The sequence below is a fragment of the Sinocyclocheilus grahami genome, unplaced genomic scaffold, assembly GCF_001515645.1.
Source record: "Sinocyclocheilus grahami isolate Dianchi unplaced genomic scaffold, SAMN03320097.WGS_v1.1 scaffold972.1, whole genome shotgun sequence".
NCBI classification, from domain to species: Eukaryota; Metazoa; Chordata; class Actinopteri; order Cypriniformes; family Cyprinidae; genus Sinocyclocheilus; species Sinocyclocheilus grahami.
In genome coordinates, this window is record NW_015506151.1 from 144016 (window position 1) to 166627 (window position 22612).

Sequence of the window (22612 nt, forward strand, 5' to 3'; positions counted from 1 at the left end):
TAATGAAACAACAATAACCTTCACCTGTATGCATCTGCACTGCATTTTAAAAATACAAAATATGCGTAGGTCTATATACATAATATATTTTACAAATGTTTAATTAGTGCACCTTATTCTGGTCAACATTACATTCTTAACATTTCAACAATTACAGAAACATCTTATGAAGTGGTACTGTTTCCATGATGATCTTTCAAATACGGTGTAAACATGAACTTCAAGCACATCATAGAGCTCACAGTTTTTTCATTTACAGTAAGAGGTATTTGAACATTTTGCATGTGATGCCTGCATGTGCACTAAAATCATCCCACCAAAATGAACCATCGCCTTCAGTGTTTGATGTTGCACGCAAAGCAGCTTCAAATTGTATTCAAGACCATTGAATCACAAACTAAACTTTTGCCTGCACTGACTGCCCACATGAACAAGCTTTTTACTCAAATCTTATAAGGTATAATGGCAAATTCAGGTTGTAGTATAACTGATATAATATTGTGTAATCAATAAAACTAACATGCATGAAGATGAGCCACAGTAAAGACATACAGATTTATTTTGCATAAGAGATATAATGGTATCAAATACACTTTCAAATACACTCTCAAACACACACACACACACACACACACACATCCAAATAAACCTCTAACTGAAGGAATATTCTTTCTTGTTACTGGTAATTACAATATATTAACATGAGTGAGTAATGAGTATGAGTAAACAAACTGTCTTGCCTAAATGAAATAAAACTGGACATTGTGCAGATAAGCAGACAGACTTAAAGGTGCACTAAATAATTTGTGAATGCATTACATTTTATTAACCACTGCCACTTTACATCAGAGCTGTTTAATTTCTTATTTCTGTTCTTTTTCATAGATTATTTTTGTATGTTAACTTTAGGAACTTTGTTAAGTTGTGTCTTTAATATTTATATTGTATTTGGTTTGTTTTATGTCCGTTTTGTTTAATTTTGAAGAGCACCTTGAGCACTGCAAAACTGTATAAATATATGCTATATAAATAAATAAATATCTAAACTTATTGTTAAATTGCACAACACAGCTAATCCTGTGATCTCAACATAGCGGACCCTATGAGGGTGAAACCCACATTATGCATTTACATCTGTATTTTATAGGCAAATGATATGACTGGATCTCATGTGAGTGTAAAACATATTTGTTAAAACTAATAATTTTTTTAGCTATAAAACAGTGGAAAAAATGTATTAGTACACTTTTAAAAGAGAAGCTAACACCAGACTTTCTTGCTCTTTACATACTTAATAGTCCAATGACGCAAACATGAAGAGAAAACACATAAGCCCGTACAAAGTCTGATAAGTGTTTTACAGTTAATTTGTCATAAACCTGAAAAGGCCTATAAGAAGCACTCAACTGGCACAGACAACCCTCTTTCTCTCAGTCTTTTTGCGCATGAAAAGGGACAAAGGTAACTGCAATCTGGTCTCACATGAGCCAATGTTTGATGTGCATCAAAAAGTCAAGGATGGTTGTATAAAACCGCCATAAGTCCAAAAAAAGAGTAAAAGATGGATGTAGCTGGAGAACGATCAGCAATACACCGACCAGTAAATAATATTAAAAATTATATAGGCTCCCGGGAAGATCATGCGGGAGTACTTATCAATGGCATGCGTGTTCTGCATAATGCGTAAGGCGCGGATGCCCTTTTTCTTGGTGATGGTGGACTCGCTGCTCATTGACAGGTGAACCACCATGTGCTCCTGTTTCTCTGGCACCACATCCTCAGGAACCATGGGAGCTTCTGTGTAGCCAGCCAAGCTGTTGGTGTCAGCCTCGCTGTAGGTCCCATCTAACATCATGGTCCTGGTGTGGGACATACCGCAGGTGCAGGGCAATGACTGGAACAGGTTGAGTTTGGCACCCAGGGAGAACAGAGTACAAAGAGAAGAGATCATTAGCAAGGGCAAATTATCAGCTGGCGTTATTTAGCTGATGGCTGACTATCTTATCAACATTACTCAACCCTTAATAGAGTGATGAGAGAAAACTGCATAATTGGAAAAAAAAATTATTTTGGTGTGTATTGTTTATTTAACCACTTCTATTTTTTTTACCTGCTCTCTAACTGCTCGATCTCTGAGCTTACGCTCTCTCCTCTCCTGGACCGTGGTCAGATAGTTGACTGCTGCATACTCCAAGACGGACAGGAACACAAACACAAAACTGACCCACAGGTAAATGTCCACAGCTTTGATGTAGGAGACTCTGGGCATGGAGGCGTTCACCCCAGTGATGATGGTGGACATGGTCAGCACCGTGGTGATACCTTGATAAAATCAGCACATCCTGTTAAGATCTGCAGGTGCGTGACTTGACATAGGAAGTAACAATGACACCTGAGGCAAAAATGAAAATTTGTGATAATCTTACCTAATGAAACTCTGGCTGGAACAGCCCTGCGATCAATCCAGAACGACACCCATGACAACATAACCATAAGTGTGGCTGGGAAATAAGTCTGCAGCAGGAAGAAGAAGATGTGGCGGTGAAGCGTAAAGTTTATATACAGGCGGTTGTACCATCCTAAAGTGAGAAAGAGATAAAAATGCAGATGGAGTCAAATATAAACCTAGTGAACAATTTAGCCACACTTAAAAATGTAAACAAATGACATTTACACTACCATTCAAAAGTTTGGGGTTGATAAGATTTTTTAAAATGTTTTTGAAAGAAGTCTCTCAAGGCTGCGTTTATTTGACCAAATTACAATTTATAATAACTGTTTTCTGTTTTAATTACCATTACTCCAGTCTCCAGTGTCTCATAATCCTTCAGAAATCATTTTAATATGCTGATTTGGTTCTCAAGAAACATTTCTTATTACTATCATCAATGTTAAAAACAGTTGTGCTACTCTGCATACTTCTTTTTAGAATTCTTTGATTAATTATTGTGAACTAGAAATCTTTTGTGACATTATAAATATCTTTAATTTATTAATATCTATCAAAAATCGTACTCACCCTAAACTTTTGAACGGTAGTATATTTTAAAGCAAGACAGCACAAGCACACTTTTCAAGCTAAATATTTCACAAAAATATATTTGTTAGACTGTAAATTATTCAAATATTTACACATTGTCCAAAATTAGAACACATTGTGGTTGTTAAACACAATCTGATGAACCAGTGGCACCAGTTGGTTAAATGTCACTGCAAAACCAGCTCAGAGAAGCCAAGTTAGTTCTGAGGAAAGCATCATATGCTTGCAGATGCCACTTGCTTTGATATTTAATGCAATAACATTCATACAAATTTAAGTGTGACTTAAGTGTCCAAATCCGTCTTGGGGCCACACTACTTGAAATAAATCAACTTGACAAATAATCCCCCAATACCTGTGCTGCTGTAGAAAGCCAGCCGAGAGGTAGTGTGAAACTTCTGAATGAGGAACTGAGAGAGAGAGATTTTGTCATCTATACTCAAAGACTCATCTCCACTTTTCCAGTACAGCATCAGATCCTCATCCGTGTAGGCGTCTAGAAAAAAAGGATCCATTTCAGGAAAAACTAACTTGGCAGAGTGGATTGAGCATGTGTCACACTAAAAATAACACAAATTAATGATTCACTCACAGCTCTCCAACTCCAAAGTGCAGGTCTGTGAATCCAGCGGGAAACGGCTGAAGTCCATGTTGCAGGCTGCTGTAACCGTGACCCTGGGCACAAGAACCATGTATAACACGGATTAAAATACAAAAACCCACCGTCTTAGATCTTTATATTTCATCATATTCCTCACAGGCGCCTGCTTTATTCACTTTTCGAACCCAAAATCCATGGAATTTGCATATGCGGTTTCAAATGAATTTCTTCTATTTACTCACCTTCATGTCCAAACCTGTATGACTTGTGGGGCTGGGCAATATGGCCAAAAATATTATCACAATACTTTTCCATATCATATGATATCGATATTTATCAGAAATAAATATCGATATCACATTTTATTTTCTCTGGATTCTGTGTTTTATGATTTAATACAAACGTATCATCAAAAATGGTGTCTAATGAAACTAACTAACAATGTAATCAATATTTTAAAATGTAATCAAATGAAAACATAACATGTACAACAAAACATTGCATTTTTTATCAAATAAGATGCAGCACAACAGAACTGCATAAATTAAAACATGGATGAAAAAATATATTGGTTGTCCAATATTCATTAAAAATAATATTATTACTTTGAAAAGTACATTTTAGCACACAATAGTAATATACTTCTGTCATAATTTTCTTTGAGTTAAAGCTAACTTTTTTGGGGGGAAGATTGTCACAATGGATGTAAAAGAGCAGCTTGGACATTCTGCTAAGCATCTCCTTTGGAGTTCCACAGAAAAGAGAAAGTCATATGGGCTTGGAATGACAGTAGCTTTGGTAAGAAAGCTCCTGCTAAGAATAAAAATGTAAATGTAATGTAAATGTGCTTAGTAATGCTAGTCAAGAAGGCATACTAGCGCCATTTACTGAACCGACACTAAGGCCGTTTCATTTTTCTCGCTGTATTTTTCTCCTCTGTTCTCTGTAGTGCTGTCCATCATTTGTCGTACAATGGAAATAATCTGGGCTAGTCCCATCAATAATGACAGTTTCCCTGGAGCCAGAACAGTGTATGAAATTTGACTTTGAACGCCGCACTAGCCCTCGATTATAGCCTGCACGCAGGTAGCTTGGCCTAATTTTTAACTTGCAGCACAAAAGACACAGCAAAAACATCACAGGCCAGAAGCGTCATTCTAATTTTAACACCGCAGCAATATGCAAATGCTTAAGCGATGTGCTTTTGTTTTCGAACCCCATTTAAACGAAACCACATTCAGTAGTTGAGTTGCTTGGAGGTGAAATGTAGTAACTGCTGAACAACTGAAAAAATATTAACTTTTTCTTACATTGTACAAACTAAACAGGAATTATAATTATAAATACATTTACATAAATACATTTAAACTCTGTACATATATACATAACTTACATTTAATTGGAATTATAATGGCTCACTTAAAAGTCAGAAAGGCCGGTGTAGATAATCTGCTTTTTTACCTCAGGCTGTAAAGAACGTGACCATCAGGGAACACTCTCAGCATGATATTTTCTGTGGTGGTGTCATGAATAAAAGATCTTTTAGAGTGGACGAAGAAGACATCAGGAACCCAGATCTTCTTCACCAAGCGCCCGTCGAAAGTCATGCTTTTATTTGTGGTGCTGGCGAAAGACAAGCGCTCATCCTTCCAGTAGTGTCTCAGGTATAATGTTATAGTAAAATCCTACACAGATGGAGGAGAAAAAAATATTTTCAAGAAGGGTTTTTACAATATTTAGTTAAAGCTCACTGATTTTTAAAGGAGGCTCTACCATTCTTGTTTTCTGAACTGTTCAAAAGTTTGGGTATGTTTTTTTTTTTTAAAGAAAGTAATACTTTTATTCAGCAAGGATGCATTCAATTGATCAAATGTGACAGTAATTTATAATGTTACAAACATTTCTATTTCAAATAAATTATGTTCTTTTAAACATCCTTTTCTTCAAAGAATCCTGAAAAAACTCTATCACAGTTTCCACAAAAATATTAAAAAGCACTACCGTTTTCAACAGTGATAATAATAAGAAATGTTTCCTGAGCTCCAAATCAGCACATTAGAAAGATTTCTGAAGGATCACGTGACACTGAAGACTGAAGTACTGGCTGCTGAAAATTCAGCTTTACCATCACAGAAATTAATTACATCTGAAAATAAGTTCAAATAGAAAACAGGCATTTAAAATGTAATTTTTTTTTACTGTATTTCTATCAAATAATTGCAGCCTTGGTGAAAAAAACTTCTTTTCAAAAATCTTACTGACCCCAAACTTGAGAACAGTAGTGTATATTCGGGTTAATCTCATGAAAACCTGTCACATTTAACCCCAAAATCAGAAGAAGAAAAAAAGAAATAATATTTGGCATTAATAAAATAAAGGACCATTAGGATTTTTAGTATTGGGACATTATTCTCATGCCAAATAAACAAGCCTCTTACTGTGAGGTAAAGAATATTTGATTCTCATGTATGTGATGTGAAAGAAAAAAGGAATAGTTCTACCAAAAATAAAAATTCTGTCATCATTTACTCATGTTGTTTGCTCATGTTTTGTTCATGCTCACCCTCAAGTTATTCCAAACCTGTATGACTTTCTTTTTCCTTGGGACACAAAAGCAGACATTTGGAGACTGTTTATGTCACAAAAATGAGACTAGAGCTTCTGTGTCCTTTTTGAAGTACCATAAAAGTGGTTCATACGACTTGTGTGGAATATCCCAAATCTTCAGAGTTCAGGCCTCTGAAGGCAGAAGAACATAGCGCACAAGTCATAGGAACCACTTTTTCCTTTTGAAGCTTGAAAGCTATATTCTTTGTCATTGCAATCAAAAGAGTAACCACATTCTTCAGAAATTCTTCTTTTGTGATCCAAGGAAGGAAGTCTTTATGTTCGCAACAACATGAGGGTGAGTAAATGATGATATGAATAATACATAACATAGTTTTTTTCATCATAGTGATAGGATTGGGATTTTCTTTGCTTTACAGTAATGAGAATTGAGAGAAGGGGATATGATTGTCATAAATGTAATGCCCAGTGATAAAAACATTATGCTGGCTTTATTTTCTAAGCAAAATGTGGTTTCTTTCTTTTTATTTTGGGGTGAAATAAGACCATGTTCTTCAAAGGTTTTGTGAGATTCACTTATTTACTTTATAAATACAGGCAATGTACACACTGTAAAGTTCTGGGAGTGACAACTGTTTTTCGCTGCAGCAAGTACAAAACCAACTTCACATCTTTTCCTTACAACGATTCCTTAAGTCTTTTCTTTGCAGTTTGTTTAAATAGAACGCTGATGTAACTCTTGATCCTCCAAATGCCTCTCTAAACCGCTCAAGCAGATCATCCTTTCTCTATTCTTTCTTTTGGTTATATTACCATAAAATCTCATGTGGCCAGTAATTATATATGGTCAATAAAAGAACCACACAGTTTCTTTGTTGCATCGCACAAAGGCTTCTACCAAGAGGGAAATCCAAAACATGAGAATGGAATGCCAGAATGGGTGTCATATTCTGTTAAAACAGAAGTAAAAAGAAGATGCATGATCAAAGTTTCTACCATCAGAGATGCAGCAGCTCTTTTTAGGAATACCCTTGTGGGATTTAGTAACTGCAAAACAGCCAGTAATAAATGGGCAAAAAGCAAGAGAATTAAGCCCTGTTCACACCAAGAACGATAACTATAAAGATAGAGATATTAGCGTGCAGCGAATGATATCGTCTGTTTATTCTAAGCGCACGCTCGTCTGTCGCTTTAAATTCTCGAGCTCGTTACAGTAGGAAGGATTCTGATTGGCTATCAATTTTTTATCGTTCATCAGCTAGGAAAAAATCGCTTTGAAAGTGATTCCAACGATATAGTTTCTCTTTGACTTTATCGTTATAGTTGTGGTGTGGACTCTGCTATTCTTTAATATTGAGAACGATTTTTAGAACTATATCTTTATCGTTATCTTTATAGTTATCGTCCTTGGTGTGAACGGGCCTTTATGAAATTGATTCTTACAAAACTTGTGAAGATCATGTACAGGTAATTCTTCATCAAAATTGAAAGAAAGAAATTATATATATATATATATATTTTTCTGTATTATTTTACTATATTTAAATTCAACTTTGCATAGAAAATGAAACCTATTTTTAGGACTTTTTTATTTTTGCATAGTAGATTTTCATGACTACTAATCCCAAAATTCTAATTATTATTAATAAATGAATGAACGAATAGATAAATGAATTTAAAAAAGTTATTTCAATTGCAAAACATTTTACATCATGGTACTGTTTTACTGGCTTTGTTTTTATTTTATTTAAATAGCATAAAAAAATATATTTTTTTAATATTTAAATGTAAGCAAAAAATTCAAGTCATGCAAAATATAATTTCTTGTTTTGTTAATTTCATATTTAACTGTTTAATGTGTGCTCATATGTTCAATAATTTAGAATCAAATAGCTGAGGATGTTATGTGAAAAGCAACTGTTTGGGATTACCTACCATGTCAACTTCTGAAATACTGTCCAAGCTTTCCACTTGTACATCAACTCCCACTGGAATAGCAGGACCTGCAAAAGACAAAACATGTCTACAACATATACAACTGTGTTTGTCAATTGAATTACACCATCTTCTCCATCCCACTGCTATATGACCTCTTCTGCATATGCCATGCATTAATTTTTCATATTACTCATTGTTTACTGGATTCTGGCAGCTTCATACCAGTCGCAATTAGCAGGGTGTTCGCTAAGACTTCTGTGAGCATCATTAAATACGTCCTCACGGCCAGATCTGGATCTGTTTGCTTTCCACCAGATCGGTTCACAAAAGGCTTAGCAGCTGCTTTGACATCTGACGGATTGTAAGGAATGCTAGCTCTCAAAGGAAGGGCCTTCAACCGGAACTGCAGCTTTGATATCCTACATGGAGCTGCGCTTGTAAGGTCTTTTGTAGCAAATCTAAACCCTTGCTCTTTGCCAGGATTAGTGTAATAGGGCTATCTGTCACTCAGAAGGTAAGACATTTAGGTAAATGGGCAGGAGGCAGGCCTGTACATATGGACGGGGATGATGTAGGAACACCAGACAGATTCAAAACGAGATTTCCAGTGTGTCCCATCGTCACTCCTAGTCCTAGTAATCCGAAGAGATTACTGAAAATGGTAGATTAATCTTTGATGCTCAAAATGATACCGACACTGACTGAAACTTGCCATTACATATCACTTAATGTATCACTCATAAAAGCCCTTCAGGAAAAGCACAAGCATTACTTTATATGCTGCAGAAAACGCATTTGAGTCCTATTGATAAATAACCAGAGATGACTTTTACGAATTCGCTTATGTAATCCAAATCCTCATAAGTAAACTATTGCCATGCAACACTCACTGGACCATCCTGTCAATTTCCCTGTCATGTACCATCAAGGCTTTTCATATCACACAAATAAGTCTAAATAAGGACACAGCTCCTAGGTAAAATCAATTTGTCCAAACTAATCAACCCCCTGCTGTCAGTTTGAGTCTGAAACCATTAGAATGACCTTGAGTTCAGCTGTCCTATTTCTCAGTTGTAGTTACCACTTGGATATTTGTGCTTTTCCCATTAAAAACAAATGCAAAGATCTCTGTATCAACTGGATATCATTAAAGGGATAGTTCATCAATCAATAAATAAATATTGTTAAATAAATAATATAATAATTTTTTAATTATTATAATTTTAATAAAATTTTCAATAAAAATATCTCCTTTTGGGTTCCACAGAAGAAAGAAAGTAATAAAGGTTAGGAACAATGTAATGATTATGACAAAATATTCGTAAAGGCATAGTTGAATGAATGAATGAAAATTCTCTTATTATTTACACACTCTCATGTTGTTCCAAACCAATATGACTTTTTATTCTCTTAAAATTCATTTTCTTAAAATACAAAAAACAAATAAAAAATTATTATTTATACTCTCTCATGTCGTTTCAAACCAATATGATTTTTTTATCTAAAAACTGTTAAAAGTATTTTCTTTTTATGTTCCACAGAAGAAAGTAAGTCATAGTGGTTTAGAAGGACATAATGATTACAACAAACGTTCATTAAAGAGATAGTTCATCAAAAAATAAATAAATACAAAATTAAGAATTTTCTCTTATTATTTACACAAATTTATCCTCTTAAAATTCATAAAAATATCTCTTTTTGTGTTCCATAGATGAAAGTCTTAAAGGTTTGAAACAACATAAATAATGAGGACAAAATGTTCATAATAAATAAACAAATAATTTTCTTTTTTATCGTTTTTATTTTCACATCCTCACGTTGTTTCGAACCCATACGACTTTTTATCCTCTAAAAATTCAGAGAAATATATCATTTCATGTTCCACAGAAAAAAGGGTTGGAACAATGATTATAACAAAATGTTCTTTAAATGTACAGTTGATTAAAAAAATGAATAAATTAATAATGTTTTTGTTATTATTTACACACTCATGTTGTTCCAAACCCATATGACTTTTAATCCTTCAAAAAAAATCATAAAAATATCTCCATCTGTATTCACAGAAGAAAGTCATAGTCATAGTGCAACAACATGTTTATTTTTAAAGTGAACTACTCCTTTTAAAAAAATGAATAAATCACCCCTTTCCAGTGTTGATTTTATTAATAGTGCTTTTCTATCAAAGTTCCCGAGGCTATGACATTGAGCTGGTAATCGCTGGTTGATGTTTGGCTAGTGGGCGGTCTTTAAACCAGCTGTCTGTGGGGCAGGGCAGGCTGGGATTGTTGCATGTGCTAATCCACATGATCGGTCAGTACAAACCACTGCCAGATTAATCTCGCCTCCAGCACCATAGTGCCTCAGTCCATAGCAGATCGAGTGATCCTCCAGATGGACCAACCCATCAAAGGGGAACGCTTAAGTCTTCAACGGACAAATAGAAAAAAGGGAGAAAAGAGAGAGAGAGTGCCAACAAAATGTAATGTGATTACAATCGTCCTCAGTTTCGAAATGCAGCTCGTATAACTAAGTGATCCTTTCGCGGAATGCCAGTCAGAATTCAGCCAATTTTGGCTGTACGAATAACACGAAAAAGGCCGCTGGCTTTGAGACATGTGGCATCCTGGTACAGAGATGCTACTTGATATCTGTTGATCTTTCTTTTAATTTCCTATCTGATTTTCAGACGCTGTTGGCCCAGCTGGCCCGAACATTAGTATTGAAAGCTGCATTCCGCATATGCAAATCTGCAGACAGAAGTAAACAGGCATGTGTGTCATCTACAACATGATACCAATCTTTAATATATGTAATCCTTCACATCAAGAAACACATACAGCCCTGTAATGACCCATAAACACGCAGTGAGTGCTATATGTTCTGCGTACGTCAACTGATACTCCCCTTGTGGAGGATTAGACATAAGCTTTATGCACCATCAGTTAGCCGTCTCTGGGTTTAAACCAGACTGCAGTCATGCATTAGCAATTCTCTTTTGCTTCTGAAGTAAATCTCATTTATGCAGTACACACGGCACATTATACCTGAGCTACCATTTACTAATCACTTTTTAGCATGCTTTTCATTGACCAATTGCAGTATCCTATGCAATAGGTCGATGAAAAGCATGCTAAAAAGCATTGTTTAATATGATAGGACACAACAGGGATGAAAGCCAATGTCATTTTCCTGGTCCAAAATTCATAATTTTATATATAATTATCATTGCAGCATATTGACAGAGCTGTGAAAAAAAATGGTTCAACAAAACCATGTAAATATTTGGAATAGAGCAAGATATTTTTGAGTAACATCTACATGCAAAATAACCCCTTGTTCTGAATTGGCCTGTTGTCACTGGGCAATTCGCAACCTCTTTATTTTAAGAAGAGCTTCTCTATTATTTTGGTTTTAATACAGTCTGGTTCATCTGGTATCATACATATTTTTGAGCAACAATGTCAGTATATGCATATTTCACAAATGCACTGTCAATTTTTAAGCTCAGTATCCTTTGACTTATTTGACATTTACTGAAAAAAGACGCAATTACGATAAAGCCAATTATTATTATTATAATAAAGTACATATTATAATAGCTCATTGCATAATTCTACATTTTAAAATAATTTTTTTTTTAATTAAAAAACTAAATATTGACAGTAACAATTTCTGTGAAAAGTAATGGTTCAACAAGATCATAGAAATACCTTTGATACAGCAATATATTTTTATTTAAAATATTTAAATAAAATATTATTTTATTTATTTTTTGCATTTAGTTAGGTTTCTCGCATATCTGCCAGCTCAGAAAAGCTAAAAAAAGAGAGAAAGCAAGCAGTCAGTTTGTTATGCGCTGTCTGAGTGTGAAACCATGTCATCCATCAAGCATTTTTAATTTGCAGCCGGTTTCTACGTAGATAGCTAGCTATTTGACCACCTCTGAGCTATATACTGAGTCCAAGGCAGCAAATTCATGTGTCTTGTGTCAACACCCACAGCAGTAGCTCATTATCATTTAAAGAGACATGCACCGAAACAAGTCGCTGTGAACAGGGTTGTTTTTGACAAGGTAAAAAGGGTGCTGTTTTACATGACCATTGAGGAATTTTAACCAAAGTATGTTACCGTTATCTATCTATCTATCTATCTATCTATCTATCTATCTATCTATCTATCTATCTATCTATCTATCTATCTATCTATCTATCTATCTAGTGTTTTGAAAGAAAAGCAAATTAAAATGCCCTTTAACCCCTTGGTGAAAATCTACAATACTATGAATCTATGACATTGGTTGACAGTTGTGAACTCATTACATCATGTTTTGAACTAGCAGTCAGGTTTTCACCATCAAGCAGATGCAACAATGCTTCACTGACAGAGCTGACAGATCTGTGTATGCGTCAGAGGGGGTGAATATGTTTGGGCTGTTTTCACTCCCTTTGCTCTGACCCCCTGCTGAACAAAGAGCAATTCCCAAACGTACGCCGAGTCAGAGCATCCAAACGAGTGACTCGTTTTAGATACTCTATTCATAGGAGGAACAGCATCAAACACGGGAGTGTTTCTTTTTCTTTGCCCTATATAGGAACACATCATTAAAAAAAGAACAGGGGGACTGTATGGACTGGCAGGAGAACTTTCATTAGTTCTTAGCCTTTACTAAGCAAACTTTTAAGTGTCATATGTTTAAAGAGAAGCCTTGAGCTCCCCCTTATATCATCCTTTAATACCATAGCCATGGTAGAGAAGGAATAGAAGGCATTAAAGGGGTCATATGATGCTATTTAAATTTTTCCTTTCTCTTTGGAGTGTTATAAGCTCTTGGTGCATAAAGAAGATCTGTAAAGTTGCAAAGACTAAAGTCTCAAATCCAAAGAGATATTCTTTATAAAAGTTAAGAGTCAGCCACACCTACCTAAAACGGCTCGTTCTAACACGCCCCCACATATCTACGTCACTATGTGGGAAGATTTGCATAACGCCGCCCAAATGTTCACGCAAAGAAAGAAGGCGTAACTTTTATTCTCGCTGTAGTATTGTTGTTGCCGCCATGTCGTGAAGGCGCTGTGTGTTTCGTTGTGATAGCGAAACTACTTTGCTTGGCCTTCCAAAAGAGGACGATATCTGCTTCGTCATGCCTGGAGCTGATCCGTGCTGGTCGCTGAGGAAATACAACAACTTTGAGCTGTGGATCGCCGGATCAGCTTTCACCGTGCACGAAGCGGAGTCCAGCCCGGGGTCGTCAACATGTGGTTGCCGCAAGCCTCCTTCGTCGAATCCGCCAGCCGCGCCGTTCTCAATCCCGCCGCCTCTGCTCACTCTAGCCCGGCCTCAGCTCACGCTAAGCCGGGGCTTCCCCGCATAACACATTTCATTACACCAAATACACAAAATAATGTTCTTTTTTGCAACAACATATGACCCCTTTAAAGGAATAGATCATACAAAAAAAAGAAGAAAATTCTGACATGATTTACTCACCTTCCTGTCATTGCAAACAGTTATGCTGTTATTTTTGTCCATGGATCACAAAAGGAAGAGTTTTTGAATCTTTACACCATTGCAGTGACAGTTCATAGTGACCATGACTGTCAAACTCCAAAAAAGGCAAGAAAATAAACCCACTAAAAATAAAAAGCACCATAAGAGTCTTCTGAAGCCATAAGAAGTCATTAGTCCTTAATAATCTTACATTATTATTTATGTGGTAATGGCAGGTTATGTTTATACACACACAAAAACTTTGCTGTTGACATGCCATTTTTGAATCTGGACGTGTTTTTGTATGACTATGACAAAATGATTATGTCTATCACTGAAATCCACTGAAAATATCTGTAGCGTCTCGACCAATCTGACACACTAATTTTTATTTGATGAACTAACTGCAGCAGCTGGATCTGTTACAAATTACAGGAGATGTTATTGACAGACATTCATGAGTCCTGAACACTGGATTCATGAACTGTGATTGTTCCAGTCAAACAATGCACATAATTAACTCTTTATGTGACGATATAACAATCACTGACAGTGAGAAGTCGACTGCCTCGTTCCTCTCAGCTTCTTGCCATTTGTAATTTATTTCCAGTTGCGAATATGAGACAGAAGGCAGCTTGCCATGACTGGCACCCTGCCTGCAGCGATACTGCTGGATTTTCTCGTGTAAATTTGCACTCTAACAACATGATAATTAACATGTTAATGTTAATTCTGCAGATTTTTGTTTGTTTTAATTTTGTAGACCCATGAAGCTGTACCCATGTGAGCTGTTTGTCAGGACAGCTCTGTGCCAACATACTGTCCTTGGCAGATGGGTGAAATGTGCATGTGACACGTAGCTGTTTGTCTGAGTAAGAAGCACCAGTTCGAGTAAAACAGCGATATGTATTCGGTTCAGTGGCGGTATCATCTGTCTGGGTCATGTTAATTGCGCACTTGCCCCTGGCCTTATTTATGGCACTCTGCTGTCATACAGAAATCAGGCTAATAAAGGTGGTGGAAAAATTATCTGTGAAAGACATCGATGAATGAGTTCACACCATCACCTCAGTTCTTACGTGCAGCACTGTCATCTCGTAACACATAAATTAGACACATTATCAAAAAATGCTTGTAATTAGTAATAAACCCATATAGATCCGATACACTGAAACTTTAGTTTAAACAATTTTCACTCAGAAATTGCTAGTAAATTTCACAAATAATTACTAAGAAATGCAGTTGCATTAAACATGAAATTTTGAAGTAAAAAGAATGAAATAGTATTGTCTTATAAAACGTACTCCAATAATCTTTGTTTTATTTACAACTTTGAAAAATAATTTTTTACCGTGCACATGAGATTTGACCATATGGAGATTACCAGAATCGGCTGATAACTGGCCACTTGATCGATTAACAGAAGTGTCATACATTTTCTGTTTTTAATTATAATTTTCAATGTAACCCTAAAATGCAATGTATGCATAGAATTAGATGCATAGGCTGTATATAACATATAGTATTTTTAAATTAAGTTTAATTAAAATTCAAACTTAATTGAGGCATTCCTAGATTTTCAGATGAAAAGACCACAAGTAAAGCAAAAACTGACAACCAGACACATGCATTTATGGTTAATTTCTATAATTTTATAAATCTTAGCTGTTATAATTAAATTGTATAATATCGGTCAGACAGCCACTCTGTTCTGCAAATATCGGTATTAGCTGACTGTAAAACCCACTAAACCTTAAGCTGAATTGCCGCCTTAAGTAAAACTCTGTCTTAACATTTAGTAATAAGTTCACTGATGAAGAAAATCCAGTTGAAACTAAAAAAATAAAGAAAATCGTGACTAGTCAAATAGATAGAAACAAAACCGTTGTGTGTACTTGTTGACAGGCATCTTCAGTCATCTTCATTGTGATTATTGCTATATTCATCATCATCATCATCATTTGTGAACCCAGCAATGTGCAAGGGAAATATCAATCCAAGTTCAGTTGTCAAAGACTGAAATGCCACTTACGTCCCATGCTTCTGAGTTTCCACAGCTCCTGTCCACCTCCTCTCTCTCGTGGTGTGTTTATTCCAGCATTCCCCAAACGAGCCCAGGAAGAGCACTGAAATCAGGAACTGTCTCAGATAAGGCATTATGCAGAGCAGGTGAGAAATCTACAGGTGTGTCCAGAAATCCAGCTTAATCCATGAACTCGGTGACTCGGGAAAGGCAGCATCTTTCCGCTCTCGGCGCAGAAATCGCTGCAGCTCGCATCTCTGGCATGCGCGATGTGTGGATGGTTTAAATATCAGCGCGGCGCGACGCGACGCATGCCGCAGCTCCGCGCGGCGTCTTCTGCCTGTCATTGGTTATCAGCTGCACAGCTGCTTTGACCACATGGCATCAGCGGTGGGCATACACGCCTTTCCCACAGCTGTCTGTATATGGCTGGAGGAAAAGACGGATTAGAAAGACACATATGACCTCAAAAAGCTCTGCATCGCAAACTATGCATGCTTTCAAATCTAATGCACGAGTGAAATGCATCCGCTAAAAGCCCAAACTTCCTCGTGATCGACGCAATTCCACATAATTCTCGTGGGATCAATGCATTGCAGTTGTAAAATGACAAGTTTGATTCACTTCCGTTTATTTTTGTTTACAATACTGTGTATTACATAACCGTGGCATTTACTAGCCTTTACTACACTGCAAGACAATCAACCGAATTGAAACTAAGAAGTAAATTCTAACCTGCAGCGATTCTGTAACGCTACTTTCTACCATTGAGTCATAAAGTCATTTGTAGACCCAAAACGGCTCAAAAGATTCTTAATATAGCAGGTTTTAATGTATGATTAAAATCAAATGTGTGGTTACACACAAATTACACGAAGTTTACCTCAAGTATGAATTTAAAATCGTAGGCTTAATTTCGGGCGCGGACATTTGTAACATGAATATGCGAGGCTTCCGGTGTCGTCCGTTCCAGTTTTTTTTAGCTTATTATTATTATGCTACTTGATATTGCAAACTGGTATTTCCTATCATATTATTTACATTTATTTTCCTAATTCTAAACACACTTGTTTGTAGCGCAAATAGTTTTTTTATCGTTAATTGCACTGTTATTATTCCATTTATGTAACGTTACTTCTGTCAGGACCACTATCGTCAAAGATGATTGACAATTAGCATACAGTTTGGATTGGCGGTATGGTTCCGTTCTGGGCAAGAACTCCCTGCGCATCCATGCAGCCTAGCATGGATGAGAGCAGGGAGAGCAGCGAGAACAGAACCAACATAAATGCATTGCAGATATTGTTAAAGTTCAATAATGTTATGTACACATTTTAAAATGAGTCTGATTCAAAGGAGAATCAGAAGGCTGAATTCTGACTGACAGAGGAGGAGTTGGGGATGGAGGAGGGTAATTAGCTATTGAGCAATGCAAAAACTGCTGATACTACTGCGGGACCTTATATATGAATGCTTAGATAGGTGTCGTATTCCCATAGGTTGATGGGGATCAGCTGAAAGTCAGCGGATGCAAGCTTGACTAACGTGACCTGCCAGAACTAACGCTACGCTTGATTTGTATAGCGGCTGAATCGGAAGTCTGACATTCACTGAAAATATCTTATTTCCGCGTTGACAAATAAGGTGGATAGGGATTTACAATTCCCTTTGGTAGATGTAGCCCTTATTTAACAACCTCGTTAGCAACTTACTTAAAAAAAATTTTTTATCAAGTAAAGTTAACCACAGACCACATACTTTTTTACTCACAAATCCAAAACCACCATTCTAAAAATACCTAAAACAGTCCCAAGGGAACCCTTGGCTTGAAAACGCTTAGTCTGTTCCGGATTTTAGGAATACAACATAACTGCTCTATTGGGTAGAAATTACTGTGCCAAGTTAAATGGATGCAACAAAATGATGAAAAGTTTTTTTATAGCGTGCAGAATGACGGCACAACTTCCACTGAAAATCTACTGATATGCTATTCAGTTCCTTGGTTTCAAATGCTTAAAAATGGTTTTTGAATATCATAAACATTATATAAACCATTCTATGAATTGTGCTCCTTCCAGTCATACAAAGATCATAATGAACTATTTATTTAATGATATAATAAGCTCTGACAGGAACAACCCAGAGAATGAAAAAGAATCAAACAATGGTAGTCAGCGTTTCTTTCCATTTGTAATTTATTTCCTGTTGAGAGAACATCAGACAGAAGGCAGTTTGCCATGACTGGCACCCTGCAGTAATACTGCTGGATTTTCTTTTGTTAATTAGCATGCTTTTTGCATCCGCAACAAGACAAACTGCGTCCTCGGAGTAATGACCGCAATTCCAAATGTTTCTCTTTGAATGGTAATGATGCAGTTTAGGAATGATAAATGATAAAACATGCATAATGTCAATACACCAATGAATATCTGGTGCAACTACAGATATCAGTAACACTGCAATAAGGTCTTATTACTTAATGTTAATGCATTGAGTAATGAGCAATGCATTTGCTATACAGTACTTACATTAGATGCAGCTTTTCACTTCACAAGACATAATTGATGGACAGGAGTCGTGTGGTTTATTTGTGGATTATTGTGAGGTTTTTATCAGCTGTTTGGACTCTCATTCTGACGGTACCCATTCGCTGCAAAGGATCCATTGATGTGCAAGTGATGTAATGCTAAATTTCTCCAAATCTGTTTTGATGAAGAAACAAACTCATCTGCTGTACATTTTGAATGGCCTGAGGCCGGGTGAGTACATTTTCAGCAAATTTTCTTTTTTTGGGGTGAACTGTTGCTTTAATTAATGCTTAAGAAGTATTTTTCTTGGTTAGTTCATGTTAATAACAAATGGAATCTCATTGTAAAGTGTTATCTACATCAAATATCAAACCAAATGGCATTGAAACATAGCATATTTCACAAAAAGTTCTTGTGATGGAAACTGATGTCATACGTTTCCTAAAAATGACACCAGTTGCTTAAAAGTCCTTGCGAAGACGGCATATAAAATTGAAGACTATTTTGTTATCTAATGCAACTGAAATCTTTTCAATCTAATGAAGATTTCACAAACCCCTGGCTTATTTGGGGGGCGATCTCCATCCAGGGGCTTGCCTTAAGGTCTGCCTTCGTGTCACTGTCACAGCAGCAGATGGTAAGACTCTTTTTTTTTCATGCATTTGTCCTCTCACTCACTCCGCTCCGGCTCTACTGCCACTGAAACTCAGCTTATCTGGGATTTCACAGCAATTCTGTGCTGCCACGCCCCAGCTCCGAATCCACTTGATGCCTGCCACTGAGCTGGAGCAATGCCAGTGTGTCACTAAAGGATCTGTTACATAAAAGTTTGTCAGGCCTCTCATATTAAAGGGATAAATCTGTCCCCTGCACAGCCAGGGCTTTTGTGTTGCAGTGTTTGCAAATCAAAATGGAGAAATTAAATTGGAAATATACAAAGCTATCCTTGGACCTTTTTTGTAAAGATGGACTGATGGCACGTAGGAGGCTCTCCAAGGTTACTGCTCATGCAGACAGGCAAGATTTTTTTGAAGTGCGGAGCAAAGCACTGTAGGGCTCTTTTGCGTAAAATGTTCTCATCTCCTCCCTAGATGACGGGTGCTGAAATCATTCTCGCCGTTCAAACTGCTGGAAACCTCAAACTGTGGCCTAATGTTGCATGCATCTCTTTTACAGATTTAGATAATAAAATGTAGAGTGGCAACCACGTTGTGTCTTTTTCACTGTATTTTGTTCAGCACTGATCCGTTGATTTTTTGGCGAACTGCAAGACTCACGTAAACAATGTCATACTGAGACATACGTTTTACTAGAGATAATAAAACGAACAAAATATATGTTCAGTAATGAAATTACAAGTGTTACTCTTTAAATCATAACATAGAGATAATGTACAGCCAGGCATTATGCCATTTATTAAATGGCTACTTAGCATATAAATTAAAAAAGTGACATGATATATTGATCTGAGTTGAAATTATTTTATTATGTGAAAAAAGACCGTATGGTGATGAAAGAGCTATGCAGAAAATCACTTGCCTAGGAAAACTATCTGAATATTTGAATGCCACAATTATTGCCAGTCAGAAACAAGTATTCCGGAGAGCTGTGTAAATGATTCTAATAGTCATTTTGTTATGATTTCTCATACTTGAGATACACTAAATAAATAAGTGACATGAAATATTGACTTGAGCTGACTTGATCATTTTGCAGTTTTTTTTCATATTAAAACTTATTAAATTCACAGGAGTGTAATGAAACCAGCAAGCATATTTTAATTATAAGCATTAAGTTGCATCAATAAATGTAATGTAGATATTTTCACAGTGAATAGTGTATTCAAACATATTCAAATTTGAAATTCCCAGTATTAATAAAACATCTGAAATAATCCAAAGTGTAAAACTCTGCATACTGTTTTAGTAAGGCTGCTGCTGCAACTCGGAGAGCCAAGGACACATTTGGTAGCCCTGTTGGCCCTAAACTTTTTATGTGCAAAAAGCTGGACATATGCTTTTTATGTGAGCCTTTAACACAGACACTGTAGACACAGACACGACCTTCATTTCGCTTTTGCGGGGTTGCAAACAAATTGTGGCATTTGAAACGTGAAAATAGGTCACAAAAAATAAGATTAAATTGTTGTATTGTTAATTTATCATTAAATTGAATGTTTGCCTCGGTTCCTGAAAAATTGAAATGGTTCTTAGATTTGCTGGATGCTGAGAGCCTAAATTATAAGTTATCTTTAACGAGGCACTTCTGAATTGTTAATAATATTCGGGCTGCATATTCATGTGTCAGCGGGAGGTAAATTCACAAGTCAGATCTGCTGTTTTTCCTCCAACTTTTCATTTCGTTGGGGAAATAGCGAGGTCAGAGAAACGCAGGCTGGAAGCTGGGTTGTCCTCACTCATCACAGAATCTGGGGCTGTTGATCAGGGCCAATAGTTATGCAACAACAAAGATTACTTTTAAGAGAGGTTGAAACTGAAGAGACTTCAAATCATCTCTTGAGCTGTATCTGCTCTTGCTGACTTTCACTTCAAATCTGAAACTGAAAATCAACACTTAGATCTAGTTAGTTAATTGTGCAAGACAAGTGGTTTTTAGAAAAATGATTGGGTTTACTATCTTTTTAATTACAATTATGTATCTAGATATAGACAGTGTACATTTGAAGTGTTTTAATGACATATTATTGTTCATTACAATAAAACCTCATGATTCCCTTTTTAAAAATGGTAACACTTTACAATAAGGTCTAATTTGTTAACATTAGTTAATGCATTAGTTATGAACAATATATTTTTACAGTATTTATACCCTTTATTAATGTTAATAAAAAAAAAGAATTGTTCATTGTTTGTTCATGTTAGTTCACAGTCCATTAAAAGAATAGATCAATAAAAAAATTGCTGAAAATGTACTCACCCTCGGGCCTTCCAAGATGTAGATGAGTTTGTTTCTTCATCAGAACAGATTTGGAGAAATTTAGCATTACATTACTTGCTCACCAATGGAGTGAACAGTTGATAAAAACATCGCAATGATCCACACAACTCCCGTCGATCAATTATTGTCTTGTGAAGCGAAAAGTTGCATGTTTGTAATAAATTCATCATTTCGATGTTTTTACATTTTAATTGTCGCTTCTGGCTAAAATACGAATACGCAATTCATACTTCAAATTCATAGTTCATAATCCAATTTCAATGCTTCCTCCGGTGAAGAAGTCCATCACCTGTTGTACTCTCACATTAAAATCCACTGACATATTTTCACTTATAAACAGTGCTTGATCTGTGCATATTTCTCTTCTGATTCAGACGAGATTACTTTTTCACTGATGAACACAAAATTATGGATAGAGGATTCCAGAAGCCGGAAGTGACCGTTTAAAGTAAAAAAAAAAAACATCTAATGATGGATTTGTTTATTATGAACAAGTAGCTTTTCACTTCACAAGACATTAATTGATGGACAGGAGTCGTGTGGTTTATTTGTGGATTATTGTGATGTTTTTATCAGCTGCTTGGACTCTCATTCTGACGGCACCCATTCACTGCAGAAGATCCTGTTCTGAGAGAGAAATCTGTTCTGATAAACAAAACTCATCTACATCTTGGATGGCCTGAGGGTGGATACATTTTCAGCATATTTTAGTTTTTGGGTGAACTATTCCTTTAACAAATTAAAGCTTATTGTAACATTTTACCAAAGGAACAAAAGATCAATTATTTGTGCTTCAATCATAATGTTGCACAATAACAAGCAATACGCAAACTAAACTAAGAAGCTTACATATACATTGAAAATCCATCAACAGTGTGTACGTGTAGCACACAAGAGTGGAAGTATCTGGATAACTTGACATGTGTTTGATGTGTGCTTCATGTCTGACAGCATGAGTTACATGAAAACTGCTCTCTTTTCACCCAATCAATGAAGACCTTGTGAAGAGCCCATAAAGCCTTTTCTTAATGTGGAGCGACAGTTTAAGTCTTGAAGCAATCTAATCCTCTATGACAGCCTCTGATTGGTACATTCACTATAGCTGCTGACTAGTTGTGACTGAGAACTACGGCTGATAGATTTAAATTACATTTGGTTTGACATGGCAACAGCAACACTGTTTAAAATGCTGCTAGGAAAGAGTCCTTCTTAGATTCTAATATATTCACACTAAGAGAGTTTCAAGTTCAAGTTCTTCACTTCACCCATGTGCCTTAACAATACATAAGCGCAAAAGGAAAAGCCCTGTCACAGATGCGTCCCTACTCTCGCCGAGTAAATAGCATTTGGCCCTCTGATAGAGATTATAATACTAAACATGAAATTGTCTTACATAACACATTGTAGTTTCACTACAGATGATTTAGTGTCCATCCAGAGCGGAGCAGCTCTTGCGTAAGCGGCTCTGA

General features: G+C 36.1%; 1 protein-coding gene across 1 annotated transcript; it reads right to left on the reverse strand.

Annotated features, from left to right (window-relative positions):
* Window positions 1-78: 78 nt before the first annotated feature.
* LOC107564939 (gamma-aminobutyric acid receptor subunit rho-2-like) lies at window positions 79-16084 on the reverse strand. The gene is made up of 8 exons (XM_016250113.1): window positions 15667-16084; window positions 8145-8212; window positions 5103-5326; window positions 3633-3715; window positions 3396-3536; window positions 2427-2579; window positions 2111-2322; window positions 79-1894 (listed from the first exon to the last, which is right to left on the reverse strand). The coding sequence occupies exons 1-8, from the start codon at window positions 15671-15673 to the stop codon at window positions 1583-1585; spliced, it is 1200 nt and encodes a 399-aa protein (XP_016105599.1). The 5' UTR covers window positions 15674-16084; the 3' UTR covers window positions 79-1582.
* Between the last annotated feature and the right edge of the window lie 6528 nt (window positions 16085-22612).

Excerpts from the sequence above, each read along its gene's own strand:
- LOC107564939 (XM_016250113.1), bottom strand. Across the intron at positions 3,716-5,102 it reads CACGTTCTTTACAGCCTGAG|GGTCACGGTTACAGCAGCCT; the intron begins GTAAAAAAGCAG and ends TCTTGTGCCCAG. Across the intron at positions 3,537-3,632 it reads CACTTTGGAGTTGGAGAGCT|ACGCCTACACGGATGAGGAT; the intron begins GTGAGTGAATCA and ends CTTTTTTTCTAG.